Genomic DNA, 13652 nt, shown 5'->3' with positions numbered 1-13652 from the left:
TGTGTGCATAAGCAAGGCATTTTACACAGTGAGATACATCTGAGTTGCCATAATCTAAAATGTGTCAGTAATATTAGATTTTTTTAAAGATATATTTTTAGGAGGAGGGGAGAGGAGGACAGTGGGTAGAGTGGGAAACAAGGGGGAGAGAGAGAAGGGGGGAGGGACATGCAGGAAAGGAGCCAGAGGCTGGACATGAACCTAGGCCACCTGCTTACATGTCGATAAGGAGACCATCTGCACCCCGATATTTGATTTTTAATGAGAATCAAATCAAAGTTTAGAATTCTGTTACTGACCATCATTTTTTTAAAAATCTCTTCATGTATGTTGTGTATTGCTGTTCAGCTACCAAGTATCAAAATATGATTTGGGGCCAATATCACCCAGCCCTAGAAGTATTTCAGGATGTCTCTCAGTGAATGAAGTGTGCAATTTTTGTTCAGATTTTCACAACTGTGATTCATGATGGCATTTGATCAGACCAGTGTGGTTATGCTTAGAATTCAGCAGCCATGTTTGTTTTGAGTCTTCATAATTGTGTGCAGAATATGACTTTATTGCGAGTGTAACATGAGGGGAAACTACATTTACACCATAGCAATTGTTGATGATTTGAGTCCAAATTAAGTTCAGTTTTGGAGCATGAAACCATGCAGGTCCAGTGGTTCCACAAAGGCTATATATATATATATATTCAGCTTTAGTAATGATGATCTATCAGCAGCTAGTTATGGTAAATATTTGTTTACTTTAGTCTTACTATTCCTCAAAAGAAGAGGGCGTCAGTCTTTACGCTGACGAACGTGATGATATAGGAGCGTCATTGATCTATGTGTAACTGGATATAACAGGGAAAAAAGAAAACAGAGGGGGCAAATGGAAAACAGAGAGTCATGATGCATACCACGGCCCTTTCTTTAAAGTGACACTGAATCTCCGTGTCCAATCCATTACCGGGGGATGAAATTCAAAGTCAGAAATGTCGCTTGATGAGAAATAAATGAGCTGCCTCGCATGCTCGGAGTGGAGGACATTCACAAACACGGAGCCTATCTGTTCAATCAATTAGTTTACATTTCACACTATAAGGGACATAAATAGTAGGAGAGGACGTGGAGTTTTAGCTATTGAAAATCAACCTTATTGTAGATTCTATTATCGAAAGTGAGAAAACGAGGAGAGTGTTAAGGGTGAGATAGCTTTATGGCTCTATGGCTTTTAAAGGATCAAATTTATTAGGCTATTTGAAAGTTACATTGTATTTAGGGGCAAAAAAAGTCCCCGAAATGGTTAGATGAAAGTGTGTATGCGTCTGAATGTGCAACATGGCCTCATAAAGCCAGAACATAGGCCTACATGAACACTTACACTGATAGCTTGTGTTTCTGTGACGCCCTGTAAGCTACAACCAATATGCGCGTGCTGTTTTGAGGGAACCCGCGTCAGCTGAGAGCTGTCGGTGAAAATCAATCAGAAACAAACTCTCCCGTCATTTCTCGTCCCCCTCATGATAACCACGTCTCCTTTAGCAGGTGAAAGACCCCCTCTTAACTCTGCTTATTTTAAACCCAGCGTCCACCTTTTGTCCTCGCGCGTTTCTGACAGCAAAGTCAACATTTGAAGAGCGTTTTTCTTCTTCTTACAAAGCCGCTAAAAGAGGTGAATGTTAATTGAAACCTACTTATCCTGTGGGATGTCTCTCCCCATGCGTAAATGAAGGTGAATGACAGGGACTCTGGTGCCCCCCCCCAGGTGGGTCCCCGTTATTGCTCCGTAGCTCCTAGGTGAGTGGGTGAAGACATGAAAGGGGTGATCAGGTGAGGGGGGTGTAACACAGTCAGTCTGGAGTGGATGACAAGGACAAGGACTAAGGGCTTTTACTGCTGTGCATGGAGTTAGGACAGGGCGATATGGATCATAAATCACATATCGATCATTTTTAGAGGGATTGTGACTCATAATAGTGATGCAGTATAACAAACGGCTGTCACACCACCAGTGCTCTACAATGATACAGGCTAGTAAAAATGTGTTTGATACCACATCAACTAAAATAGAAGTCAAAAGAAGAAGTCACCCAAATTTTGATTTTAACCCTCGCTTCTACGCTCTGTCTAAATTGTACAAATAACTGCTACCTGTCTGTATTTTCAGGTTTTCACCAATTTCTACACCCACCAATACCATGCGTTTTTAAAAACAGGACAAATGTTCCATTATTTGAAGGATTGCTGGTATCATAGGTGGAGTGAGAGGGTGCCTTTGCCCAGAAAGTTTATCGAAAGCCCTGAATTTGTTAAAGTATGTTTCTGCAGAATGTTATGATGGATGAATGCAAAAAGAAATGAATTATAGGCTAATAAACAACCCCGGTGGACCCTGGTGACCACATGGGCATTTTATTTCTGTAACTAACGTAGAAAAATCAGACTTTTATTTTATTCATTAATTTATTTATTTTTACTTCTAAGAGCTTTTACACTCAATGCAATATAAACACTGCAATAAAGATGGACTCTATGCATTTTATGACTACATCAATGACTAGAACCCCACATTTCGCTCTTTTATCTTCTTATTTTTCATTAATAGTTCAAGTTGTAAAGTTTAACACCACAGTCTTACCCTATATACCCATGTTATCTAACAGAAACCCAAACACCGAATATTCCTGCCCTTATTAGGAGGCAAGAGTGCAAAATGTTGCTCTTTGAAAGGTTGTATGATGGGTTAACATTGATGTGGACACTTTAAGAACTGTTCCATTTTATTTTATTTAAATGTGATGCTGACTCTGAAGAATGGATGTTTTTTTTTTAGGTACAATGACAGGATGCAGGATGTGGTTTCAATTTTGTCCAAACGATGCTTCGATTTCTTGCACATTTAAATCCATTGTTTAAATTTAAAAAATGCTTAAAAATAGTGCCTGATAAGCAATAAATAAATACATAAAATAATAATAATAATAATAATAATAATTAAAAAATGAGAAAAAAAAGATGAAGCATGGTCTTTGACCCCTCTAAGGTCGGAGCAAAGCTCCAGATATTTAACACATCTGGCTCCACATCTGGCTGGTAAATAAAACGTGCAGAAACGTAAAGATCTTCTGTCATATTTTGAACCGAGATGGAGAAAGCGCCGTCTAAACTGCACAAATACATTGGCAACATTTGGAGGAATTGAATGTTGCCAATTAGTGCGACTTAAACAGTGCGCAGGAGTTTACCTGCAACTTTAGATCATTGAAAACAATATATTGCTCAATATTAGGTGTCTAGGGTTTGTTTTTAACACAAATATGACAAATAAAATTAAATAAATAACTTTTAAAATTCTGTTTTGGCTTATTCCTCATTTATACCGAACATTTCTATACATTATCTTGAAACACATGGTGGTTCTTTGGCAATCTTTTAAACACAGACATTTAGGTCTGTTAGGATAAACATCATCAACATGGATTCTAAAGATGGAAACGATATAGGCTTACTCTATGTCGACTGTAGATGTCTTATATTTTCCCAGTAACGCGGATAACCATTTCTTTACGCATTGCGCCTGTTTTTGATGGGCATGCGCCTTATATTTGATCACAAATTGATATTTAGCCTAGTTGTTTTTCTTATCTTGAAAGTGTACCTTTATTCCCCAGAGATACAGGAGACAAACTTCTCTCATGTGTCCAGAAGGAAAATCAAAAATCTTATTTAGCCTAATATCAAATGTTTAGCCTATTTGTGCAGAGGATAAAATTTGACTCTAGAATAGAGAGGACGACCCAGCCTTTCTCTGGATGATAAAACGAGCTTTTGTCTGAATTCAAAGCTCAGGAGCGGAACCTTTGCACCAGTGATTGATCAGGGACTAAAGGATGCTGTGGCACACACTACTCACAACCTGATAAAGGACTAAGAGGGTTCATAGCTGGACTTAAAAAGACACTTCTATTCTATTTATTTTAGGTGGCGACAATACCGATTATTAGACAACTGGAAAAGAAAATACTCCCACATCACCACTCCAACTAGACTGGCTTTACGGCCGCCCTGGCGTCGTATCCTGCTGTGGCGCACGTCCCCCTTCACTGTCCTCGGCTGGCTAGTGCTCATTCTGAACGCCACAATAAATTCCTGGAGGTGCACACACTTTAGCACCATTTGTGTCATTTAATAAGGCCATGGGGTGGAAGCAAATTAGGCGTCGTGTGTGATAGCTGACACTCAACGGGTTGTGAATGATTTTACGCACAGAATGGTGACCAGTTTTGGAGACTTTATCACTTTTGCCCGGACCTAATAATTAGACTTATGCGTAAAAATCTGTAAAAGTGCCAATCATAAATGTTGTTTTTGCTCAGAGAGGTTATTTTGTGAATAAAGAGCAAATCCAGGGTAGGAGACGCACAATATAACCGGGGGGAAAAAGAATATGTGCATATGAAAATGCTATTGTAAAAAGAGTTTGTCATCCATTACTCATCTCTGTTGAGAGAAGTATCTGAACATTATGGTGTCAAACCAGGGATGCATAGACTGAACCACTTATCAATTAAGCAAATTTATAATGTAACATTATAAATCACTTTCAATGCAATCCGGACACCCAGGACTAATTAAAGTTACCTCTGAAAAATACGTTTTTTTTATATTTGATTCTTATTTGGATTTTTTTTATATAAAACATTTCGAGGTTATGGTTTATTACTGGACAGAAAGTGTTCTCTAGCATTTTTATTAGCAGCACATGAAAATAATTCAAATTTATTTTCTTTATTGCCTGCATAAAATATGTTGCTGGTCAATAATACCTAAACATAACACTGTCTTTGTAATTCTGCGCATTATAATATGAAAACAACAGTCTATAGGCTATGTCAATCAATTTTGATCAGGCTATATTTACCCTATAAGAAGCCTGAGGTCAGCACCGTTGTTTGAATAAACAGTGGCGAACTGTTAATGATCAATGAGCAGCCGTTTTCTCACTTTAGACAGTTGTACACGAAACAAAAATGCGGATTTTCTTTTCAAACAGTGTCTTCCTCCTAGCTCTTGAGTTTATAAACTGACGCCTCTGTCCTGCTCGAACAAACTGAGACGGGGTCTCTGATTGGAGGAAAGTTTTTAGTCTCGGCCAATCCGCGCTCTCCGCTGCGTACCGGGTGTACCAGCTCGACCAATCACAGACGGGAGCGCTGACAGGGAGAGAGAAGAGCTCGGATACTTTTGACGGTCTCCTCTCACTTTGAAGCGGTGTCAACAAACAACAACAACAATAATTTCGACATAGCTACGCCGCTTTAGCAGCCACATTTCCAAGAGCGCCATTACTGCCGAGTCAAACCGAGAAGACGGATAATTTCACCCATTTTAACTCTAAAGACTCCACATTTCTTCTTTTTTTTGTCGTCATATTTGACTCCTCACTGGGTAACAGCTGCCCCGGGACACTGAGCTCGGCTGCATCCCGGGTGCGGCCAACCTTACTGAAGCTAACCCTCCTGGAAGCTTCCAGAAAAAGTGACTCCAACGGTGTCTCCCTTTGCTACAAACTCGGCGGCGAAGTAGCAGCCTCCCCGTTAGGAGGAGGTATCTGCAGTCTCTGGGGTGGTGGAGGTATGACTGCGTTGGCGGGGTCAATACCCAGGATGATGCGACCCACGCTGGCTCAGAACTACCCCCGAAGTGGCTTCCCTCTGGAAGGTACAGCATCACTTTAGCAGCACGGAGGCTACAGCCGTGGATGTTTACTGGAGATATTTGGGTGTCAGTGCTAGTTTGTCGATAGTGCAGTTGTAAATACAACTTTTTAAGGTCATGAGCTAAATTTTGAAAGAATTACACAACTAGATAGGCTGCCGTGACACTGGCGGTTAACTGTTTCATCCCAGTTTACCGAGCTACTATTAAAAGCAACGATTGTCCCAAACTTTTAACCGTCTTGTTTGTTTACTTAGCTGAAATTTAATGGGCCACATGGCTCCAAATGGACATTACACAAGATTTATAAATGCATGATATGCATAATATCAACAGTGACTGATAATAGCTTAAAACGTATCTGCAACTATGACCATTACAACCGTATGTGTCGTCTGAATAAACACAGGCTGCCATAATGCTGGGTAGAAGTATTCAATGTTTGGAGTTAAGAGCAGGTAGCTTTTGAATTTTAAAGTGCGTCATAAGGACTGAAGTTGCAGGGACAGTTTATTTTTTCATTTGTTAGCAATTGAGTGAAGTGTTTTTTATTTGTTTATTTATTTTTATTTTAAGCACTTTGTCAGGATTGAATGCAACTACGTTAAACTCTATTGTTTCATTAGGATATTTTAGTTTAATTTGAAAATAAGCTCCGTAAAAAATGGGACCATTCTTGTTTTGTGCACCATAAAGCTCACTGTTTGTCAGCAAGTTTTTACAGTGTTGTCTGTAGCTCTAAAAAAAGGCACAAGAAGCTTGAGTTGCTGTAAAAAAACACATGTAAAGTGCAAGTAATCCAAAGAAATGACTCTGCTTTTCCACTGCTTGATGCCTCCTCCAGTAACTGCAGAAACAACTGCTGTTTCTCTTTTTCTATGTCTGTTTCTGAAACAAATAGATGTCAAAATAAGAGCAAAAGGTACTTTTAGGTACAGGAATGGCTCTGTTATTGGCATTAAAAGGGCTAGTGCATGCATCAGTATTAGGACGGGCTAAGATAAATGTGGGTATATCGGCTATAAGTTATGCATTAGACTTAAAGAAGAATGAAGATAAAATACAGCTGCTGTTTCGCCTCATAATACTTTGTCTCTGTCCACTTGTATTTGGTTTCATTTCCTCTCATGGTGTGTGTAAGCTATATTAACTTTCCTGTCATATTTTGATTAAATGTAGTGTCTACCCCGTTGGGTCAAGGCCGAGTAAACCAGCTTGGAGGAGTTTTCATAAATGGCAGACCTTTGCCCAACCACATCCGACATAAAATCGTGGAGATGGCCCACCACGGCATCAGGCCGTGCGTCATCTCCCGGCAGCTGCGCGTCTCCCACGGCTGCGTGTCCAAGATCCTGTGCCGGTACCAGGAGACGGGCTCCATCAGACCGGGGGCCATCGGTGGAAGCAAACCCAAGGTACGTCAGGCAGACAGAGGACGTTACAGGCTTGAGAACTCTGTTTTAGCTTTACATTTTGCCCTGTAAATGTAATAGCCTATGTACACTGTGCCCTAAAGGTCACAGCAAATGAAATAATCTGTGTGACTTTTGTGACCTTTGAAGCAGGGGACAACGCCGGACGTAGAGAGGAGAATAGAAGAATACAAGCGGGAAAACCCGGGTATGTTTAGCTGGGAGATTCGGGATAAATTACTGAAGGATGGGATATGTGACCGCAACAACGTCCCCACAGGTAAAAAGGGCAGAAATAAACCAACTATTATAGGCTGTAAATTAATTTTATTTGACTTTTAACCGGAAACCACCCCTCTAGAAATTCTAACTCTAAAAATAAAAAATAATTTATTATACAATAAGTGAAGTTACGTGTTAACCTTGTTTCAAAAAGCAGACAAATGAGTCGCTTTTCTTGTTTAAAGTCTTTGCTATTCTGACTAATATGTCAGGCTTATTTATGTAACATTAATTTTGATGATTCCCCTTCATTTATCTGGGTCCCACATTAGCGTTTGAGTATCATAACCCAGCTATCACCTTTCATTTTCATAATTTCCCTCCTTTTTCCAAACCATTTCTACAGTAAGCTCCATCAGTCGCATCATGCGGAGTAAATTCGGCGGCAAAGGCGATGATGACGACGATGAAGATGAGATGGACAAGAAAGAGTTGGAGGAGTGCGACCGGAGGGCCAAACACAGCATTGAAGGCATCTTAGGAGACAGATGTGAGTACAATGCTCCACTTATTTTTGCTGTATGGTGTGGAAGAAAATAGGTCTGACTGTGGCTGTTTTCTGACAGCGATCTCATGGAGGAACCATGCTGGATCAGATAAAATCACCGTGAGGCCAATGGGGGGAGATTAAATGTGATATTCTGTCTGTTCTGAGTGAAGTTAAGGTGACAGGTTTTATTCTCAGATCAGGATTACTTCTGCTGATTTTAATTATAGATAACGGAATCACATTATACAGGATAATCTAGCCAGAAAATGTGAATAAAACGTAAAATTTCGACATGTTTAACCTGTAGATTGCTTGGCTGTAGAGTACAATAGTTTTATTTAGCGTTTCAGAAAGCATCCACGTGAAGTTTCAGCATGCTGTAAAGTTGTTGGCTGGGGGTGGAGAGAGCGTTTCCTCCTTTGTTAGGAATTCTTTATCGACCATAACTCTCCGGCTAATGTTTTTCCCATGAGGCCATACCGTAAATCAAGCAGCAGGTGATGGCTCTGTGCGGGAAAGGAGGGGTGTATATGTGTTAGTGTGTATGTGCTCAGCTTTGGCTTTAAAAGCATCGTGGATGAATAGCCATGTTACAGTAAGGCTGCATAATTTTAATATTTTAACTTGTGGATGAGCAGTGAACAAGCCATCCTGCATTATAACTTCCTCTCATCACTTTAACGTACCTCTACTTTATGAATTATAGAGACGTAGTTCACATTTCTGTTGGATCGAGCTTGTAAGGGTGTTTATTTATTCAGTTTATGCAACAGATCGATTCTGTTACAGTGGTTCAAACGGTGGTACCCACTGTAAAAAGTGGAAGCTTTACACTGTAAAATAATATTAGCTTAAAAATGAGGAAACCCCTGCTTCAAAAGCAAATAAACTAAACTTGACTTTTTGAGAGCAAATAAATCGTTTTTTTTAATGCACTGCAATTACACTAAGTTAATATATCTGACTGCTGAATACTGATGCTAACTTCATTATTTTAGGTGTGCAATACAAGTTTAAAATCAATTATTTTAAGTGCTCAAAACTGAAATTCAGTGCTTATTTGAGTGTAACCCTCTATTGCATACTTCAACCTTCAAGTCTGTGGGGTCCTAAAAAGTATAAAAAGTTGATACCTTTTAGAATCAGTTCAGCCAAAATGAAGGCTTTTTAAATTGTTAATAAGTCTTATATATATATATATATATATATATATATATATATATATATATATATATAAGGTATTAGATTTTGTGATTTTTTTTTAAACCTAAAGAGGGTTTTGGCTAGTGTTTCTGCTTTTGGTTTTTAGATTAGTCACACTTTAGATTTTTTAACAATCTGCCTGATCTGACCTGAATTCTTTAAGGACTAGAGAAATTATTGAAATTATTACAACTCAATAATTGTGAGCTACGACTTTTTAGCTGTAACAAAAAAGTGGTCATCGACACATGAGTGCTTAAATTCAGAACTAGAGATGATAAATATCCTGAAACTTGCAATTATACCCTTTTTTTTCTTAAAAACTGTTTTTTTGTCTTAACAGCATTGCTTGTGAATGGATACTCCTAGATTTTAAGGTAGCAATGTTTATGCCACAAAACTAAAGAATAAGACCCGTCATTCAGCTACCTTATGGTATCAAGTTCTTTTTCTCATTGTCCGATCTCAAAATGCTCCAATAAAGCTTCATTTACTACAAGACAGAATTCACATTCTTGTCTTACTGTCCACACAAAACATAAGCAACTGTGTTGTTACTGTAACTGCTTCAATATTTGAGATGTGATAGTAATTAAAAATGTATAAAGAAGTTTTTAAAAGCATTAGAAAGTATTATGTCCAATGTCAGATTTTCTGTATATACCCTGATTTTGAACATCTCTGCTGCTCAAGGAAGGCCAACTTATGTGATTACAAGTGACAGTGGCTGTTTGTGGTAGCCCCCAATAGAGAGGACTTCTCTAACTTAGTCAGTAACTTCACTCATGGTGCAAAAGTGTCTAATGCCCAAAAGTATTCTGGAAAAACTCTTCAAATTAAGCCATGATTGTTAAATAATGAGTAGAATGACAACAAAACGTAAACTGTTTTTTAAAGAACCTTCAACTGTTCAGTCCTACAGTGAGGAAAGACGTAAGACATGAAATTAGTTATTAGAAAATTGAGGTAAATTGCATGATCAAGTTTAAAGTTTAAGTGATTTTGATAAATCTTTTGCAGTGTTTCCTTCTGCAGACCTTTCTCCATATTTAATCCCTTTATATAATGGCTATTTTTCAGTGTCATTAGTCTTAATTAAGCCCATTTAAAGTTGAATTCTTTGCAAGTCAAGACACAAAATAGCCCATGACTCTTATATATTTGCTTCATTTCCCTTAATGCCTCTTTTACAGGCAGAATTTGAGTTTTCAGAATGGTTTTGGCTTCATTTCTCTAGTTCTGCCCTATTAACATTTTTCACTGTCATTTCTCTTTGCCGGCTGAATCAGTAGGAATGTCGTCACACTGGGCTATTCATTTTATTTGGCTCTTTCCACATTTCTAAACGCTACTCTGACTTTTAAACATAACTTTGCTTGTTTTCAGAAACTAATTTGTGCTGATAAGTGTCTTTTTAATCCTTAAACAATTTAAGATGTTTACTCCAGAAAAATGAATCACAGCTTTCAGTTTGGCTCACTGGCTCAATTATAGATTGCTAGAGAGAAAGGGGGCTGGCTAATTTCTGGGACCACACTGAAAATGAAGTGTCATAACTCACTTTCTTTAGCTTTCAGGCTTGCTATGTGTCTAAAATGTTAAAGTGTCGTATTTTATTCCACTTTGTTACACTTAATCAACAAGTCACCGAGAATCTCTCAAATTACAGGTTTAGCACCAGGAACTAAACGAACCCCCAAAACAGGTTTCTCAAATATTAGCCTACTTCCCTCACTCTATTCTATAATTGTAAACATTTAACCCCTCATTCCCCGGTTAGCGTGCTCTTCATCCCCACTTAGAGGAGGACAGATAAAGGGCTCTGGTCCGAGGAGACAAAATGTCCCCCAGATGAGTTGATCAAACATTTGTTCAACGGTTTCCAGCTCCTCACAAAGACACGCCTCGCGCGCACAACGGGACGCTCGCGGATGAACTTGATAGACAAAAGCGCGAGAGTCTATTTGGGGCTCACGCTTGGGCTGCGCGCGGACAAAAGGCCAGCTTGGAAACAGCTTTGGCCGCCGCTAAAGAAGAAGAAGGCAACCTGTTTATAATTCAGTCCGAGGAGACAAAAAAAATAGAAAGAGGAGAGAAAAGCCCCGGCTAAACACACTATGAGGCCGCAATGAAGGATGAATTATTCAGGGAGAGCTCCGGCACGGTTAAGACGGAGAGAAAATGGCCGTTTTCACCTACAAAATGTTTCCTTTTGGGGTCGGCTAAAGAAGCTCACAGCCATTCAGAGGGACAATTGAGGCCTCTGAAATCCACTCACGTATTGCCCAAGGATGCGTGCTCGCTCCCTGAGTGCACGTGTATGCGCAAAAATTGAACAAGTATTTTTCAACTTGACAAAAAAGTGGTGCCTGTTTGGGGAGGCGCAGATTTGAATTATATCAAAACTTATATTTTTGCGTAATTTTAGACGCTAGATTGAATAACTTTATTTCTGCGCGGTTGAAAGTGCGTTATAAACAGACCAAAGTTGCCTAATCTGCTTAAGTGTCTTTTGATGAATCATAATTGCTGTCTGTCATAATATTCAGGCTGAAACTGGCCGGTGTCTCTCCGCCCTTGAGGATGCCGCTGCTAACACTGACAGACTCTTTTATTGATTCTTTGATGAGCAGCCGCTTTGCCCTCTTGAACATTAATAATGTCCTCTAAATGATGTCGATATTGTGCTATGTCACATTTAATGACGGAGGGAGTGTATTAAAGAGTGTTTTCGCTGAATGGGAACCAATGTTCTCCCCGGAGAGAGCCGCTCTGGCCCGGAGCGCAGCCTCACAATGGGGGCCCTGGCCACCCGTCATGCGCAGCGCACAGCTTCGAAAACTCAACCTACCCCCCTTATCCTCTCTGTCTTCTGCGCCACTTGCTCCCCAAATCTCTTCAAGCAGATTAAATCGACTCCTTTATTTCATCTCACTTTCATCTGGAGAGCAACACCGCCCCTCTCCCTCTGTTTCCTACTCTTCCTCTGTGTTTGTCTCAGCCGGCGGCGCACAGAGTGATTCATATCCGAGCGCACAAAGGAGAGTCAGTCCTCATCTTTAAAGTTTCGAATCAGGCTGTTTGTTGACATTTTACGGGATAATTAGAAAAATATTTTTTTTAACTCTTTCTTAAACAGAATGCCGAAAAATCAGGATATGAGCAGCAAAGTTTAGGTTCTTGGTATCCACCATTAACGCGTGAATTTATTTTATAACATGGCATTTAAAGTTTTTTTTTTCCAACATATTATATGCAAAGCAGCCTCGATTATCTATATATCTATTTCCATAATTTTTAGTGAGTCTATGCAATGCTACAAACCAAAAATTCTTTTTGAATGCATGAAGAAGTTGTTGAATTTATTTGCTTTGGACAAAAGACATTTTTAGTTTGTCGACTGAGGAGGAGAGAATCAGTTTTAAAGTCTTGATTTTGTGCTTGTAGGGGTTTTCATCTTTTATTTTAAGTTTTCCTTTCATACAAAAGAAGCAGTATGCTTGTTGAGAAAACTCCTTCAGGACAGTAAATGAGGAGAAAAAAACAAATGCATTTGAATGAGGACTTTAGCTGTAGACACGTGTTAAGAAAAACTGGCATAATAACTTGCACAAACATCTGTCTCTATTTACAATCCTGCAAATAATTATAAGTTTTAAATATGCATGTTGACAGAAAAAAGTTACTTCCTGACAGATTTTGTCAAAGTCAGCCAACTTTCAGTGTTAATGTTATAATAAAGATTTGCCCAAAATTCACAACATCCAGTTCAGTAGAACAGCTGATGAATCATAATTTTCTCCTAACCTAAAATCAGGCGTTTTAACAATGATATTGCTCCTTATTGATACTTAATATCATAAACAATTATCACCCGCGGGGTCTTTTATTCCAACAGGATTAGCAAGATTTTTCTGAGCTGTATGGCGTTCATTTCATCTCAGAATTTTAAAGACAATGATGATAAAGCTACTACAGCTGGAGAGTCATGCATGCACTGTAGTAAGTGAAAGAGTTAAGCTCCCCACCAACCCTTCTCTAAACTTTTAAAGCTGAAGATATCTGCTCTAAAGCTGAATTATTTTGTTGCATGTGTGATATCTGGAGTTTTTATTCATCACCAGCACATAAAAATCCTTCAAAAACTTGAGAGGAAATTCAGTCTGAGTGAGTGCAATCCAAAGCTTTGAGTCCTGTTTTCCCATCACCTGTTGGATACATTTCTGATTATCTGCAGTTTTTATGAATGGTTGCTTTAAGCATCAGAAATTGTAGTTGGATGCAAAAGATGAGATGGTGTGAACAGCCTGTTGCTCAAATAATCAATGTCAGATAAAGTAATTAAGCTGTCAGGTTTTGAAATGTAAATATAAATCAGACCAAATTTCCCCCTAACCTCCCAGTTATAAGTAAATAATTCAACAGAAAAAGGAATTGATACTCAGAGATCTCCCTCCCCCTCATGAAACATTTTTATATTTGGCTCAAGCTTTTGCCCTGCAGGCCTGTGATTGGGGCGTACCAAACATGCAGCATCACTGTCATTAACCCTGCAGA

The 13652-nt window shown here is 39.0% G+C and overlaps 1 protein-coding gene across 8 annotated transcripts in view; it reads left to right on the top strand.

Moving 5' to 3' along the window:
• The first annotated feature begins 5235 nt into the window (after positions 1–5235).
• Positions 5236–13652, top strand: part of pax3b (paired box 3b) — a 51742-nt gene continuing 43325 nt past the window's right edge. For 2 of the 8 annotated variants that reach the window (XM_041806474.1, XM_041806490.1), the window contains exons 1-4: positions 5237–5711; positions 6888–7123; positions 7271–7400; positions 7749–7892. In XM_041806474.1, the coding sequence (XP_041662408.1) occupies positions 5627–5711; positions 6888–7123; positions 7271–7400; positions 7749–7892 (595 nt within the window). In that variant the 5' untranslated portion in view covers positions 5237–5626. Of the gene's footprint in view, positions 5712–6887; positions 7124–7270; positions 7401–7748; positions 7893–13652 lie in introns of all 8 variants that reach the window. The other 6 variants (XM_041806507.1, XM_041806464.1, XM_041806498.1 and 3 more) reach the window with 6 other exon arrangements.

Source organism: Cheilinus undulatus, linkage group 2 (genome assembly GCF_018320785.1).
Source record: "Cheilinus undulatus linkage group 2, ASM1832078v1, whole genome shotgun sequence".
NCBI classification, from domain to species: Eukaryota; Metazoa; Chordata; class Actinopteri; order Labriformes; family Labridae; genus Cheilinus; species Cheilinus undulatus.
Note: the sequence above shows the minus strand (reverse complement) of the source record. Positions and strands in the feature narration are given on the sequence as shown.